We start from the raw sequence: 16,599 nt of genomic DNA, 5'->3' as shown, positions 1-16,599 counted from the left end.
TCCTAAAATTGGGCACCTGCATCCTGCTGTAGGCAGATACCCTCCCACCGGCCAACACTCTGCAGTTTGGGGTCTCTCTTAGAGGTTATCTGGAGGGAGACGTCAAATGAGCTTGCCCTGTTCTTTGCTCTCTCCACAATGTTCCCTGCTGGCCACCCCAGAGGCGGGGTGCGAGCCAAATGTGCGCTCTCCAGTAGTCGTGGAAGAGATGTGTCTCCTGAGAAGTCTCTACCTTCTACGCCTGTGTAGGGTTGGGCTGAAGTGCCTGTTGCTCCTTGGACTGCAAAGGGAGCCACAGTGACCAGCTTGCATGGGATATTCCGTTTCCAGTGACATGGGACAGGGCTTGGGGGAGACTGGGAGAGCCGTAGCATCCCGTACAAGTTGTTCATCTGCTCAGAGAGGAAAGCCTGGCTGTGGGACTGGGCCAGTGCTTGCTTTTTGCAACCAGCAAGCCCCCCCATGTGCCCTGCAAACACCCCCTGCCAAAGGCTGTGACAGCAGCAGAACAGCCTGAGGGCAGAGAGCAACCGGGAGAGCCGGTCCTTCTGGGGGTGTGTGGAGGTGTTCCCTGTAATAACCCTGCTAATTAACTGCTGGCCATTAGCTGACATTGGGTAAGAGACCAATGCATCCTGCCCCATTTCTCCCAAGCCTCCCTTCCTCCCTCTCCCCGTTGGAAAGGTGTTGGCTGCAGGTGCCCAGAGGCAGGGCTGCTCCTGGGTCATGGAAGGATTTCAGGACTGGGGGGGGAGCTCCTGGTGCTTCTTCAGGGGCTTGGGCTGTGACTGCAACAAGTGACCATATCTCGGGATCAGTGTCCCACCTCTGCTCCTTTGCTTTATTTGCTGTTGTGGTTTCTTGTCTGGCTTTGGGATGGACATACCCGTGTGGCGATTGTAGCAGGTGCTCTGGGCTGATGCGCTCCCCTGGTGACACGCTCTCCCTGTCCCCACAGCCCCAGGGGTACAACCAGGGGCTGTGCAGCCGAGGCTGGGGAAGGAGCTGGAGTGCTTTGCCCGTGGCTGTGCAGCCCACCAGAGGTAGAGATGGGTCCGGTGCCGCCACCTCAGCGGTGCTGAGGCCACGCAGTGGTGATGGACATGGTGGCAGCGCTGGCAGGGGGGTGGCTCAGGCCAGGTGGGCCTGAGTGTGAGGTTGTCCCTGGGAGGCTGAAACCAGCAGAGTGGAAACTGCCAGTCTTTATGTCTCCGGTCTGTGCTGGGCTGTGGGCAGAGGCTGCTTTGCTCATGTGGGGGATCAGCTTTGGTTTTTTAACTCGTCTTTTCTTGTAACTGAGAGTAAGCGGGAGAGATGTGCTGGCGATACAGGATAGGCGCTGCCAGCCCACAGCTACCTCTGCTTCTAGCGTCGGAAGGATGTTTGTGAGCTCTCGAAAGCTGCATGAGGCTAAAGCTGGTGGAGCAGCAGGGTCTGGGTCAGCCTGGGGAGAGGTCCATAGTGCCCTGTAGGAGCAGGGGGATGTCTGGGCAGGACCTTTGCCTCCCTGCTCCAGCCCATAATGTGGGTGCGTGGGATGGAGGAGTGAAGGGCGGTCCCTCGCGTCCTCTCCTCTGACCCGCAGAGCGATGCAGCTGTGTAGCATCTCCTAATCTCCCTGCGCATCTCCTCTAGTTTCCTCTGCAGTTGATAAGGATTTTGAGGGGGGCACAGGGGAGGGAGGAACTGGAGCTCAGAAGCCACAGGACACGTGGCCCAGGAGCGCAGCGGAGGCAGCGGCAGCCGGAGGCCTGGGCAGGAAACACCGGTGCCCACAGAGCAGGCGGCGCGTCCCTGCGTGCCCCGCGTGGGCTGCTGCTATGCGCTGTCGGCGCCTGGGCAGGGGTGCCGGTTCCCAGGGCAGCATTTAAGCTCTCTGCCAAATCCTCCTGCTCCACGCTGATTGACTGAGATCGCTGAGAGGAGAGCCAGGATCTGAGTCGGGATCCAGGCTAGTCCCAGTCATCCTGGCTAACTGGGAGCTCCCTGTTGTCCCATCTCCAGCCCACTGAGCTATTTTTTTTCCCAGCATCTTCTCTCCCGAAGTGCTCTCTGCATGAATGTTGGTGCTTCTGGGGTAGAGCTAATGCAACAGTTGCTTCAGAGCAAAATGCAGTGTCTTGGAGCAAAAAATTGCTGTTTGCAGATGCAGGTAGCAGGTGAGATGAAGCAACTTGCTGGAGCAACTGGAGACACAACTGAGCCGAGTCTGGAGGGGAAAACAGCTTTGCCTGCATCTTCTCCTGAGTCAGGAGAAGTACCTGCATGTTGCAGCAACAAGAGCAGCAGGACCCAAAGGGTCCCTGAGCACCAGGGTGGCTGCGTCCCTGGGACAGTAGTGGGGGTGAGAGAGCTTTTGACGGGGGTTTTGGAGCCTCACTAAAAGGGCAGCATGGCTGTTTTTCATTCATAGAGGATGAGGGATTTGCTGGGGCACAGGGTACTGCTGCTTTGGTGTTTATGTTGGCCTCCACGGATGCCTCAGCCTCCTGCCCTCTGAAAAATTAGTAAGGTCAAATTAGAGGCCTCAGCTGGTTTCTTGTTGTCCTGTCTGGATAAGCCATCTGTTAATGGCATGAGGTTGTCCTTCAGAAACCTGATAGCTGATGCACAGCAACGCTGATGGCAGGCACGGCAGCGAGCACGGCGGGGAGGAGGATGCAGTAACCTCTTCGCCGTGTCTCTGTGCAGAGACATTTAATTCACCATTACGCTGTCTGCTTTAGTCTCATCGATTAAGGGAAGCTTGTGGGGGTTGAGAGGTTGAGCTATTGTCACTCTGAAAACCTATACTATTGAGAAATGCACAACTCTTCCCACTGAAACATGGTTCTGATCGGTTGGGGTTGCTGCTTTGCTTCTTGTGGAGGGGATGTAAAGTGCAAATCCTGCTTTTTGCCTTCGTTCTTGGTGCAACATGCGTTTTGTAAGAGCTACCTTAATTTTTGCAGTCCAACCAAATTCAAGCTCGCATAGTTACTGACTGTCCAATTCCTCCAGCAGCCCTGGTGCATGCGGGGATGGGTCCGTGCAGGGACAAAAACGGGGCTCGCCCAGAGCTTTGCAGGTGGAAGGGGCCTGATAAATAGCGAAGGGCAGGCGATGGGGCTCCAGACTGCAAGGTGCTGAAGGCTCTGGCCCCCGTCCAGCAAAGCACTTAGCACACACTCGATGGTTCCCCTTGAAGTCATGGGGGATTTTTGGTTGGGTTTTTTATTTTGCTGAGCGGTGTTGGGTTGCAGTCATCAAATCTGAAGCACTGAGCAGGTGAAGAGCAGCCCCAGGCTGGGCAGGGTTGCTCATGGGGTGATAAACCAGCTGGTGAACGCCAGCACGAGAAGGTGGGCTGCAGTCCTCCTCCGGGCTCCTGCAGCTTCTGATATCTAGCGCTGGCCTGAATACCCATTTCAGGGGGCTTCCGCTGAAATATGAAGAGGGAGATGGCGCTACTTTTTTCTCCATGCTGTTGCATAATAGATTTCTCTTATTTTAACCCACATGCACACACAAGTCATTTCTTTTATTCCTCTTTCTCCCTTGGCAGCTTTTCCCTGCGGGCCTGACCGCCCAGTGCCCTTCCAGTGATGGGAAGCCTAGGGATGACCACAGGGTTGTGCTCAGTGGGATCCACAGTGTTAAATAGCAGGAAGACTTTCTTTTAAAAACGCTTTGCCAGAGTGAGTAGTGTGGAGGCTTTTCTGCTGCCCCGGGGCAGGATCAGTCCATGTCAGCCAGTTGAGGTCAGGCAGGGCTGGGAGTGACCATGTGGCTGTCACTGCACCGTTTGTCCCCGAGGAGACACACTGCACCGAGCAATGCTTGTTGAAGGGGTGGGAGTTCTCTTGGAGGCTGTCCCTGATAAATCCACCCTGGAAGGTAATCTGAGCTAAACACTCTTTTTGTCAGCTTTTTTTTTTTTTTTTATTTAATCAGTTTTAGATCTTTCCAAAAATCCTCTGGAGGTGGAGGTTTTGCAACCCTTGGAGCCCGTTCCAGGGTGTCCTTATCCTTACGTGTTACAACACCCTATCCATCAGTGGTTAAATGAGGCTTGGACGAAGTTTCAGTTTTAAATGACTTTAAGGGTGGATCTGGTTTTTGTGTAACCAGAGGGTAATTTGGTTGTTTTTTTTTTTCTTAAATGGTGTGGGGGGTGGATCTGGGGTCAGCTTTTTCTTTCTGATGCAACCCACTCCTGCTGAAGGGAAGGCTCTTTGCCCAGAAATGTGACCATGTTCTTTTTTATAAGTGGTGAATGGCCAGGCCTTTCTGCTGATGGTAGGCTGGGGAAAGTTTGGGAGGCTGTGAAGGGCACAACCTGTCTGCACGGCTGTGGCACAGCTCAGTGTGCAGCGTGGAACCCTGTGAGGGGCTTAGAGCATCTCTGGGCTGGATGGGCTTCGCTGCCTCCTTCTCAGAGCCTCTCCTGGCTGCTGCCAGCACGCCCGCCTGGGAGGGCTGGAGTGTCCTCCAGGCTCCAGCTTGCTCCAGGCCTCCTGTCTCATCCACTGCTCATCTGTCCCTGCTTGCTGCTGGTCCCTGCTCTGAGACATCTCAGCCCTGCCAGACTGCGTCGGAGTTTATATTCCAGCAGAGAGCTTCCCTCTACCTCTGCCATCGCTGTGGCACCAAGTTCTTCCTCCTCTTGCCACTGTTCGCATGGGATGAAGACCAGTTTCTACCTTCTGCAGTGACTGCTGCCTTCCACAGCATGCTCTGGGAGAGGGTGGCTTGGGGAGGAGGAGGAGATGTGGCTCACCTTGGTGACAGGGTACTTACCTTTGAAGGGTTCATCCTGGATTACCTGCCACTTGTTCCTCTGCGCAGGCATGCGCATGACCCACGGTGCTGGGGCCATATCAGACGCCCATCCCCTAGTCTTTGGCCACATCTCTGGTAGGTCTTTCCCAGCAAGGACCCAAGGTGCAGACCCATGGTGGGACACGTGGGCCATTGTCACTGAGCCCACACCACCACCCACCTGGGGCACTTGCTGGTGCAGAGGGTGGTGGAGCAGTGGTTAGCTGTCATTTCCAGCGTGCGCTCCGCCATCCTCCGTTCATCACACTCATGAGGAACCTCTGCTGTGCTTCTAGCTCACCTCCACTCATCTGCCCTCTCCTTTTCAGCTTTCACTCCCTGCTCAAGGCTGGCTGCCAGCCCTGGGGGGTCCGAGCTCCCCCCACAACCCTCCCTGCAGGTTTGCAAAGCCTCAGGGCTCTGCCTGAGTAAACACAGACGCTGGCGAGCAGATCCAAGTGTGTGGGATCAGCAGCCAACAGCACTTGCTGCAGCAACCGCGGTGGGAGCAGCCAGGGGGGCATTAAAAGACAAAGGTGGCCCAAGCCTGGGAGGGCAGGGAGGCTGCCACCGGCACTGGGTTTCCTGTTTACAGGCAAGAGGGTGGCTGGGTTGTGCGGAGATGGTGGTGTTTGACTTGGGGCTCTTGCATGCTGCAGTGGAAATAGTTACAGGCTGGAGTTTGGTTTATTGTCTGGAATAATGTGCCTGGTGGTGGTGGGGACAGGTGGAAAGATGGGAGAGTGTCACCCAGGTGTGGGAGAGAGGAGTTAGTGTGAGCCAGGGGAGGGCAAGGGAAGATGGGGCTTGTAGGCTCTGCCTCCATTGCAGAGCAAGCTTGCCTGCAGCCTTTCTGCTGGTAGGAAAGCTGAGGCTGAGCAGTGCTCAGCCCAGGCTGCAGAACCCACCCGGAGCAGGTTTTGCACCGCTCAGCTGTGTGCTCCTGCAGCAGCGGGCCCTGGCTGGCGCTGTGCAAAGCTGGGGTTACCCCCACGAGCTGCAGCAAGTCGCGGAGCTGACACAAGCCAAATCAGCAAGAGAAAACCCCAGCGAGACCTGGCCTATAGCAGATGTCTTATTCTCTCTTTCCCCCATGCACAGTGGCTCCCGGTTCTGTGCTGGCAGAGGGGTGCTGGAGGGGTGCCTGGGGTGGGATGGAGGCAGGGGCCGGTGCAGGGAAGCAGCGTTTCAGCATTTGCTTGGTCGGGATGGTGGCATTTGTGCTTGCTGTGCTTCCTGCTAAGAGTCATTTCCTTCCATGCTGCAAGGGGGTCGGGAAGGTGTTTGAGTCAGTAGAGACAGCAGGGTTCAAGAGGCCGATCCGCTGCTCTGCGGCAAGAAGAGGGCTGCGCAAACCAAACCCTAAACCGCCTTCTCCCCGGCACACGCAGGCATGTTTGGGAGGATGAGAGAGACGAGCAAGCAGCTGCAAGCGTGCGTGGGCTGGAGGTTTTTGCCCCGCTGCCTCCGGGTGCGCGGTCCTCGCAGAGGCTGCCCTTCGCCCTAGGAATTCCCTGCGTGCTTCTGCCTTTGATAAGCACCTCACTTGCTCCGGGGCTCTCTCCATTGCGTGGATTTTAGGTATGCAGTTTGTTACAATAGCTCTGCCTTACTACTTACTTCTACTAACCCCCGCTGGTGCTCCATGCAGTGAGAGGTGAGTGCAGGGCATAGTTAGCACACTGCAGCCTCCCAAAGCGCAGACGAGACACTTGCAGCGTGATGCAAAGGAAAGCCATTAATATTTTGGCACCTCCCTTAAGTAGTTATTGCTTGGTAAACTACCATGAAAACCCATCTGCCAGTTCTTTCCCACTGCGTTGGTCAAGGTCTGCATCCTTCAAAGACAGGATTAGTCTTCAGCCCTGCTGTGCATGTCCTGGATGCAAAGAACTTAACTGTGATACGGTTTTTTAAGGGCTGAAATAACATGCTGTGTCACTAAGGATGTGAGCATATGGGCAGGTTACGGCAGGGCACGCTAACGTTTGAACTTCCAGCCAGCTCATTTCCAAAGGGTAGGTGATGCCTTAAAAAGTCACACCCTTGCTTATTTTAGGGAGCTTGTCTGTCCTCCCTTTGCAGCCCCAAGGAACTGAGTCCTTCTGTGCTCTTGTCCTGAGCTGATGAGCTTTGGAGGGTTATTGCAGTGGTCAGTCTGGATATGTCCTGTGTCAGGCAGCAAGCAGGCTGCCGTCATCTCCAGACGCACACCCAGGGTGCTGCACGGTGTATCCTGCCGAGAGAGGATCCCACGTTCCTCGTGTAGAGTTTGCAAGTCTCCCCAAAGTCAAGCCCCGTGTTTGGCTTGCCGTGGTGTTCGTTTGGAGCGAGCGTCATCTCTCGCGATGCAGTTCAGTGCTGTCGGCTGCTGCTGCGGGTGATGAGCGGATCGCATTTCTGTCTAGTTTTAAACTGCAGTAAATTGAAATGAAAGGCGAGTCGATCCACAGTGAGTGCAGTAAGTGGAGTTTAATTGGGATGAATTACACGCCAGGTTTGCAGTAATCTCCATCCCGCATTGCTCAGAAGCATCATCTGCTTTGGAAACGTGACTCAGAAATGTTATTTGATTCCCCCGAGCATTTAAGAAACTATTTTTCCAGGAAGCAAAGATTCTTGGGTTTGGGTTTTTTTTTTTCTTGTTGCTGTTGTTGTTTTCTCTTTGTTTTATGGCAATGAGAGTCCTTTCCCAGAATTTCCTCTGGGGAGGGCGGCTGCGAGATGCTCCTTTACCAGCATCTCTTCAGCTCCTTCTCCTCACTTGGCGTTCAATGCTCTGGCATGCTCACAGCTGCCCTTCGCAGAGGAGCACAGCCCCAGGGTAGCTGGTGAGAGTTATCTGCTCCTCTTCTCCACGAGCCACAGCTGAAGCTGCCAGGATGATGTTGTAGCTGCACCATCAGATTCACCACCCACACGTGTAGCCAGGCAGGTCTGCCTCCTCGCCAGCCCCACGCCTGGATTTCCGCTGCCGTTCGCTGCCAGGACCCACCTGGGTCAGCACTTGTCACCCTGGGCTGTCCCTTATGGTCACACTGCTGCCTTATGCTTGGCCTTTGGGCCACTGGGGACGGCTGCTGAGGTGTGACTCCAGCCCTATAACCTAAGGAATATCCTCAGAACAATGCTGTCCCCATGTCCCAGAAGCCTGATGTGATGGTGGTGCTGCCTGCCCTGCCCTAGCCCGGTGGGCACCGTCTGGGGGTTTCATTTGACCATGGCTTGGTTGCAGTTCATCTTGCCCTCTTCAGCCATTCCCTGGAGGAAGCATGTTGACATTATGGATGTGCACGAGGATAATAAACATAAGCACAGCTCCCTGGAGTCACCAGCCCCAGCCCTGGCCAGGGTATTATGCTGTCCAACTGAATTACCAGCTTTGTGACCCAGGACCCTGGCGTCTCCCATCTGGCAAGAGATAAAACTTTCTGAGCTTTCCTCTGCAACGTGGACTTGCTCCCTGACAATACCGTCCATCCGCCGCTGCCACAGGTTCAAAAAGAAACCAGTTGGGTTTTTTAAATAAAGTCTATGGGACCTGTTTTACATGTTCTGTTACAAAACTGTGAGAGGTGGGAGCCCTGAGCTGTTATCCCACCTCCCTCGGTTCTAGTTCTGACCAGCACCTTGCATATGTTTCGGCTGTTGATAGCACACCTCCCTGGTGGTGTCTGTAATTCAAATGATCTGCAGAGATTTGGCAGTTTTCATGCTTTTTCTAATCTTTTCTCTCTGGAAGGTGTTTGGCGGTGAGATGGGGAGGGGGATTCTGCCTGAAAGCACGGGGGGGTTGCTGCAGTTGATTCTGCTCCAGAGCTGTGCCAGATCCACCATAACTGGATCTCCAGAGATTGGGCTTGGTTGATCCTTGCACTGTGCTTTCATCTGTGGCCTTCTGAACACCACGATAAACATTTCATCCCTCTTCATCTAGGGAAGGACAGAGTTTTCTTGGTGAAGATAGTGTGTGTATGAAGACAGGGTCTGCCCTGGGCATCCTGGTAGTGCTCAGAGGAGCTGGGAGGATGCTAATGGGGCAGGTGGGAAATGCCAGAAAATGCAGACATAGGGTGAAAGTGGGGAGGTGGGGGGCAGGGGCATCATCAAGTTGTTTAAAGCAAGAATCAACTCAAGTTTCAGTATCTAACTTGAATTTGGAGAGGAGTGGATCTTAAATCTATGGTGTTTGTAGGACGCAGCATCTGCAAACAGGATTTCATCCAGCTGGGCGGGAGGTTGCGCTCTCAGAGGGTTCACCTCTAGAAAAGCTTTCTCTTAAAAAAAAAAAAAAAAGTTGCTGTCTTGAAAGACAAAAATAGTGAAGTTTGCAGATGTATGTTGGGTAGAGGAAGAGGAAAGCGTGAGGTGTGAAGCTAAAGGACGAAGGAGCTTGCAGTAGCGGTAGCACTGCCCTCTGCTCATTGTGCCTGGGGATTGCTGCGGGTGAGACACCCAACGTTCTTGGGGGACACAGAGGTGAACAGGGGGGTGGTGGCTGGGGAGGCTTCCTAGGGAACCGGCAAGAAGGGGCCGTGCTTACAGGCTGGTGTGCATGCACAACCACATGTGCGTGGCAAGAGAGATGTGCGAGATAAGTGGTGAGATCTCTGTGCTGCTTTGAAAGGTTGAGGAGCAATCTGGGGCTCTTGAGGGGCTTGTCAAAGGTGAGAAGTGTGGGCAGCTTCTCTGGGAGGACCCGAGCACCTGTGGCTGTGCTGAGGACCAGACTGGCGGTGCTGTGCTAGAGCTCTGGTGCCTCTTCAGCCCGTGCCATTAGTGGTGGCAGGAGGGGACTGGGAGGCTGCTGTGGTCACTTGTTGCTTGAATGCAGTGAGTCCCTCTACAAGGCACCATCCCCAGCACCGGCCCACTGTCCTTGGATGTCTGGCAGCTCTCTGCCTGGGCCAGGGCAGCCGTCTCATCCTGTCTTGCCAGCATATCCAGGGAAACACAGTTTACTCTTCAGAGCCTCATACCGCAGTGCCGTAGGCATGCCTGGGTCTGCCAACATGTAATGTGTGGCAATCCAGCTCTTCAGATGACTGAAACGGCTTTATCCATGCCCTTCCTTCTCCATCTTCATGGGAATTTCAAGCTATTCACTGAACTCCCCTTTTGTTTTCCCTTTCTCTTAGTGGATATTCGTGAAATCAAAGAGATTCGTCCAGGAAAAAACTCACGTGATTTTGACCGGTACCAGGAGGATCCATGTTTCCGACCGGACCACTCTCACTGTTTCGTGGTCCTGTATGGCACAGAATTCCGGCTGAAGACTCTCAGCTTGCAAGGTAAAGCACTCGTGGCCCCAGGGCTGGCCAGGGCAGGGTTGTGCAGGACCCAAACTTCTGATGCAACCTTCCATGAGTGAGCTGGAACACATCCCTGGGCAGATGCTGTTTTTCACCACACTGAGGAAGTGTGTTTGGAAGAAGGTGACACCAGTTCCCTGAAGGGTACACATTCAACCCCTAGTTAAATCAGTTCATTTGCCCAGTAAACCCAAAAGTTGGGTGAACTGAAGCCCGTAGTTCAAATGTGTGCTCGAAATCAAGTGTTTTATCTCAGCTTGGCATGTTGGTGTTCATCAGCTGCGTTGTGGTAACCGGCCCCATGCATGAAGTGGTAAAATCTCACTCACTTCTGCTTTGCAATTCTGAGAAAACGCTCCCAGTGGCAAACGGTAACTCACAAAGCCTCAGTAACTCTGAGGTGTGGGTCTCAGCTTTCCTCAACGCATTGTCTGTTGACTTAAGCTGGACTTCAGGCACCCAACCTTATGTTTTGCTATTGAAAGAGGGGGGGTTTATGCTGTTGAGTCTCCTCCTGTTCAGACAGAGGACAGGGTCATAATCACTGGCTGCAGTTCAGCTGATGGATGATACCTTTTTCTGGAAACAGTACTCAATCTTGTGTCTCGTAGACGAGCACTGATGGAGGCAGTCATGCTGACTCCTTAATGTCCATGGCAAACCTGCCTTCTGGCTAGTGCTGTGGGACACGGGGACAGGGACAGCACTTCTGCCCTTGGGAAGGATGGAGCTGCTGGCAGGGAGGTTATGGAGGAGCTGGCACACGTTCCCAAGAAGGTGCTGGCCTGTCACCCAGACCAGCCAGAGCATTACTGCTTGGGGACAAAGATAACCCCCAGCTCTTGGGAACTGAAGGGAGGAGAGAGTGTGAGATGCAGGGGCAAGGGGTCCAGCCAGCCGAGGACATCCCATGGGAGGGGAGCAGGAGCCTGGCAGGGAGAGGAGCCAGCCAGAGCATCTGCACACGAGAGGGCTGTTATCAGAAAGGGGGTGAAGGAGGGAATAGGGGATATAAGATGCTGGGGAAGGTGTTTGGGGTGGCGATCAGCTTCTACATCCCTTCCTCCCGTTTTTCCTGTGCACTTTCCGCAGCCACTTCCGAGGACGAGGTCAATATGTGGATCAAGGGGCTGAACTGGCTGGTGGCAGACACTCTAAGGGCTGCCACCCCCCTGCAGATTGAAAGGTGAGGAACTTGTCCTTGTCCTGCACTTGTTTTCTTTTTTTTTCCCCTCTCTTCTGTCCTTTTTTGACAGAAAAAGGCGAGCACAGTGACAACATCTCATTCCCTCTGAGCTGTGCTGACCTGGCACTCCTGCCTCTGCACTCAAGAGGCTTCATCCCCTTGACCCACTGTGCTACATCGTCTATGGTCAGAGTTTGATCTTGCATGCAGGGAAAAGGAGCTTTACCACAAAACAGATGTTTTTATGTGTGCCTGGCCTGTATTATCTGTAGCAATTCAGTGTAGAGGCATGTAGAAGAGCATAACTTTGGTTTTTGTCTAATCTGTAGACTCACTTTCAGGCAGAGACAGTTTTAAAGGGGGGACAGGTTGCCTGCATGAAAATAGGGTAGGCTGCCTCTGGAAGGGGAGCAGAGCCAAGTTCTCTGGTGGGCAGGAGGGCTGTGGGAGTGGACGGCGTGACATTGAGCATCTTCCAGAGACAGCAGCAAACCAAACGGGCTTGTTGTTGAGGAGCTGGGGCTAAGTGTGTGTGTGTTTGTGCCTTTCCATTTAGGTGGCTCCGGAAGCAGTTCTACTCACTGGATCGCAACCGGGAAGACAGGTAGGGTGAGAGAAAACCCTCACTTGCACAGACGTGCACACTCATAGAAGGCTTTGAACTGGAAATGTTTACCTTTGACTTGAAACCCCAGCCTTTGCTTTAGACTTTTTGTTGGGTTCTTTAGGTTTTTAATTTTCATTTACAACGAACCTTAATTCAAGTCCAAATACTTCCCTGACTGATCTTCACCAAATTAAAAAAGCTTCAAAAAATTGTCTTGTTTCCCTGACTGATTTCCCAGCTGTTTAGAACCTTGAGAGCCCATAGCTGTGAAACACCTTCATCCCCAGCTGGCATCACCCGAGAAGGCAGACACCAAAGAGCCAATAAACCGCTGTGGCCACCCCATCAGGGCTGAACTTGGTTGTGTTTGTCACTCTGCACCCTGTTTGCTTTATTGTTCTCCTCTGAGATCCGTGAGGCCATGGATCATCCCACTGCTTGGCTTCTAGGCTGATGGGCTGCAGCAGGGCCACTACTTGTGGGGTTCTTGGGTGAATGCTTAGTGACGTCCTAGCAGATGAAATGTCACGCTTGAACCCATCTTGAGAAGACAGGGGAAGGGAATTGAGTCATGACCCATCATGAGGAGATAAGGGAAGGGATGTTTCCCTGTTGAGGAGGCAAGTTCCACCACGTTCTGTTTGCTGCTGTCACCTGCTTTCCCTGGCCACATGCTGCTGCCAGTCTCCTCCTCCCAAGGTGCTGTTACTTGCTTCCTTCCATCCCTGGGACACTTTTCCCCTGTGATGTTATCTGAACCCATTAATCTTTCTGCACTGATTTCCACATTACTGTGCTCCCCTGGAGTAGGGGGATTCCTCCAGTCCTGCTCTGGAGAGGGTAGTGCTGGGACCATCACTCACACATTGGCTTGTGCCTCCTGGCTGCGGTGGAGCACCCAGACCCCACCTGCCCCCTTTATGTGCCTGGGTGTCCTGGCAGGGCTCACTGCAGAGCACCGGGCAGACCTGTGGGCTCCAGAGCATCCTCTGCTTGGTCCCTGCCAACAGCATTGATCTCACACTGCTACCGATTTCCATGCTTCACGCTGAGCCCTGGAGTCCTCCTCATCCCTGCAGCAAGCTCCTGCCAAGAAACTCTCCCCGTAAAGCTGGCTGGCTGTGCCAGGAGCGTGCTGCTGGGGAGCCGTGGGTGACCACAGTCAGACAGGTCAGTCCTGTGGATCGGCAGGCGAAAATCATTGCTCCATATTCATCAGGAGAAGCGAGCGGGTCCTCTCATCCTGCTTTGGTCCCCACTGCTGTGTCCCTCCCCGCCAGCCGCAGCGTGCGGCCCGTGACAGCCAGGACAGGCAGACAGCCCCGCTGTCAGGCAGCCAGGGGTTAAATTCAACCTGTCTGCATCTCAGAGCGGAGCAGGAGCATGTTGCTTGGGGGAAATCCCGCTGCATGGCACATTTTTGCCTTTGCAATGATTTATATTGTGGCGTGGTGAGAGCGCCATTGGGTGCACAGGGATTTTTGCGGAGGAAGGATAAACCCTCGCAGAGGCAGAAAGGGAAGGAGAGGTGCCTTTAATCTGTTGCAGCTGCTCTGCGTATGCCACACCTTTCAAATCCAAGCTTGGGGTTTATACACAGTGTACTGGTTTTCAGTGGTGTCTTGGCGTAATATTTCCTAGTTCAGCAGTGGAGAGCACTGAGGCAGGTGCAGGGGTGGCTGTGTGGGGGTTTTGGAGCATGAATGCAGCAGAAATGGAAAAAAGTGGTCCTCTTTCTCATCTGGTTGTACAGTAAAACTGATGAAATGGCATCCCAACAGGACAAAAGAGATTGAATATATAGATTTGTCTGCCCGAGGTATGTTCAGCAGAGCTGAAAGCCAGCCTGTTTCATCTCTCCTGTTGTTTGCCATTTCATCATCTTTCTGTTAGCATTTAGAATTAAGCCAGAAAAATGCAGCGTGTTCCTTCCCTGTCAATCCAGGGAAGGGGGTTCAATGCAAACTGCTTAACTGGAAGAGCTGCTGCTCCAGCCCAGGTAGCGAAAGGAGCAAAATGGAAATAGAGGGGGAATGTGGAAAGATTTTGGGTCACCCCATTTTACAAGCGTCCATGTGTTTTCCGCAAAGTAGAGACAGCAGTTATGGGGCATATACATCTCTTGGATGAAATCTTTGCCCTTATGAAGTGTTTTTACCGTTAACTTTGGTGTCGCTGGGCTCTTTGCTTTTGCTTCTCAGCCTGGAAAAGGGCTTGAAAAGGGAACAGTGCATTGTGGTTTTTTTAAAACCACTTCTTTTGCAAACCATCTTTGGTTCTTTCCAGAACGGGCATTCTTCTGGCAGCTGAAGAAATCATTCCCAGTGTTCGTGTACCCCATGCTCGCCCTGCGCCCCAGCCTCCTGCGCTGGAGCCCTTTCCTTTCCGCCGTCTCCCGGCTGGGTGCCTGTGCATACCTTCCAGCATGCCGGCAGATGTTGGCTGTTTTCACTGGCTGCTGGGCCTTTGGGTATTTGTTTTTCCAAGGGAGGTTAGGTGGAAAGAGGAGGATAACAGGATGCTGGGGTTTTTTTCCTAACTGCTGCGGAGGAGACTGTTTCACCTCTGGCTAGGAGAGCTGCCCGTGGCTGGGAGCAGAGTTACAGCACTGGGGAACGTTTTGATCCCCTGTGAGATGGCTGGATCTCTCCTTTGGCCTGTTTGTCATAAGCCCTTAAAAAACTTCCGTAGAAGAAATTAGTTTGTTTATTTGGTTTTTACTTTCTAGTCTCAAAATAGTACCAAGCTGTTTATCCAAGCTCTCCAACACTTTAATAACACACAGTAAATAAAATCCTTTCATACCCTATCCTCCTACTGAAGCAGAGAAGGAAATGCTAGTCACAGCTTTTACAGGGTTTGCTCTCGCCTCTCCTGGTGCTGCCACATTGAGGAGCAGTGCCGTGGTCCAACACCTCCCTGTGAAACAGTCCAGCATCACCAGAGCCAGGCGCTGGTTCCAGCAGGTCTCCAGCCCAATGACTACTGCTGGTCCTGCTGCTCAGCCCCTCCTGCTCTTTTTCCAAGAGCTTTTTTACAGTCTCAGCCTCTCACCAAGGGGGGATTGCTGCTGGGTTGCCCTGGGGACTCTGGGTGTCCCGTCAGGGGTCCCCCGAGAGCTGCTGCCTGCTGTGGCCCTTGATGCATGAGGGCATCTCTCATGAGTCACCACTGTGCTCCTGGCTTGCTCCCCCTCCACATCACCCCATTTCCCTGTCACCCAAGGACCCCATACTGGGACACCCCTGCCCTGGGGGTTGCACAGCACCCTGCATGTGGCCGTGGATGCTGGTGCATTGCAGAGGGAAAGAGCAGGCTCCCCTCCCCAAAACACTCCCCCTGAGCTCCAGGGGTGAATTCTGTGGCTGGAGAAGGTGGAGGTGCAGGGGGGAGATACCAAGGCTGCTGCTCCTGCCGAGAGCGTGTTGCTGGCTCTGTAGCTCATAGAGCTGGGAGGGGCTGGTGCCATTTGTCAGCTCTTTTTTTTTTTTTTTTTTCCTGTCCTGCCAGCAAGTGGCAGGACGCTGCCTGCACGGTTCTTGGCCAGCCAGGTGCTGGCCTTGGGCACGGCACGGGAGCCGGGCCAGGTCCTGCTCTGGCTGTGCGTGCATCCCAGTCCCCCGTGGCTCTGAGCCCAGAAACAAGGGCTCTCTGTGTCCCACCGGCAGCAGCAGCCCTCGTCTCCGCAGCGCCTGACACAAGCCGGTTTCTCCCTCTCCTTGGGGCTCCCTCCATCTCTCCTCTTTTCTGTGTCATTTGAGATCACCCCGTTTCCAGGGCAAAGCATAACAGAGACATGGTTCACACTGCCTCTCCACATTGCTGCGGATGACAGCGTGACCCCTGCACAGGACATCTTCCCTGGCATATTCATATTTGCGCCCCAAAGCCGTGGGTGTTCCCAGGGTCAGACCTACCCTAGGCTTTGTGGGACGGGGGAGCATCCTGTAGGGTCCTGAGCTCCCACTTGCCCAGTGGGAGGCAAAAGCAGCATTTGCGATTGCTGGGGCGGACTCAGAGGACTTGCTTTTGAGGCAGGAGCTGCCAGGAAATGATGGAACGCAGACCTCTCAGCTTCTTAAATCCTGCAGATGGGAGACATCCACGTTTTTTCTCACTGCAAGGCTGCTGCTGCCCCATGGGGGAACAATGCGGGAGCAGGCAGGGGCAGCCCAGGTCTCTTTGCTGCCTGTCTCTGCCCGCCTGGGTGCGGGATCCCACTCGGGGTTGGCACCGGAGCCGGAGCCGTCGCCGGTCCTGGAACCGGCATGTTTGGTGTGAAGGGCCTTGGGGGGAGGGCAGCCGCACTGGCTGCCCCGTGCCAGCAGTGTGTGTGGCAGTGGCTGGGGGAGCACAGCTGGGCACGACAGAGCAGCGCTGTGCCTGTGGCTAGACACTGAAAACGGCTTTTTTTCCTCTCTTTAGGATAAAATCAGCCAGGTCCAAACCACCTGCAAAGCCTGCCCTCCTCCAGCTCCCTCCCCAGGCCAGGGAGTGGGTGTTGGAAGGGACTTGGTCACCCAGCATCCATGTTAGGGCACAGATACTTGAAAAATGCTTCTCCCCGGTCATTCCTGTAAAGCAGTAGGTGCTGTGTGCCCACTGCGCATCAGCTCGAGTGGGCTGAGGGTGCTGGACCTTGCCCTGCAGTGTTAGGAGCTTGCAGGAGAGGTGCTTGCAGTTCCTACTGGGAT

At 54.0% G+C, this 16,599-nt stretch overlaps 1 protein-coding gene across 4 annotated transcripts in view; it reads left to right on the top strand.

Annotated features, from left to right (window-relative positions):
• The window catches only part of PLCG1 (phospholipase C gamma 1), a 50,116-nt gene that overhangs the window by 13,858 nt on the left and 19,659 nt on the right, over positions 1–16,599 (top strand). For all 4 annotated transcript variants that reach the window (XM_074888182.1, XM_074888180.1, XM_074888181.1 and 1 more), the window contains exons 2-4: positions 9,939–10,091; positions 11,205–11,298; positions 11,855–11,902. In XM_074888182.1, coding sequence (XP_074744283.1) covers positions 9,939–10,091; positions 11,205–11,298; positions 11,855–11,902 — 295 coding nt within the window. The remainder of the gene's footprint in view (positions 1–9,938; positions 10,092–11,204; positions 11,299–11,854; positions 11,903–16,599) is intronic.

The sequence above is a fragment of the Strix uralensis genome, chromosome 18, assembly GCF_047716275.1.
Source record: "Strix uralensis isolate ZFMK-TIS-50842 chromosome 18, bStrUra1, whole genome shotgun sequence".
Lineage (NCBI taxonomy): Eukaryota > Metazoa > Chordata > Aves > Strigiformes > Strigidae > Strix > Strix uralensis.
This window is presented reverse-complemented; position numbering and strand designations above follow the sequence as displayed.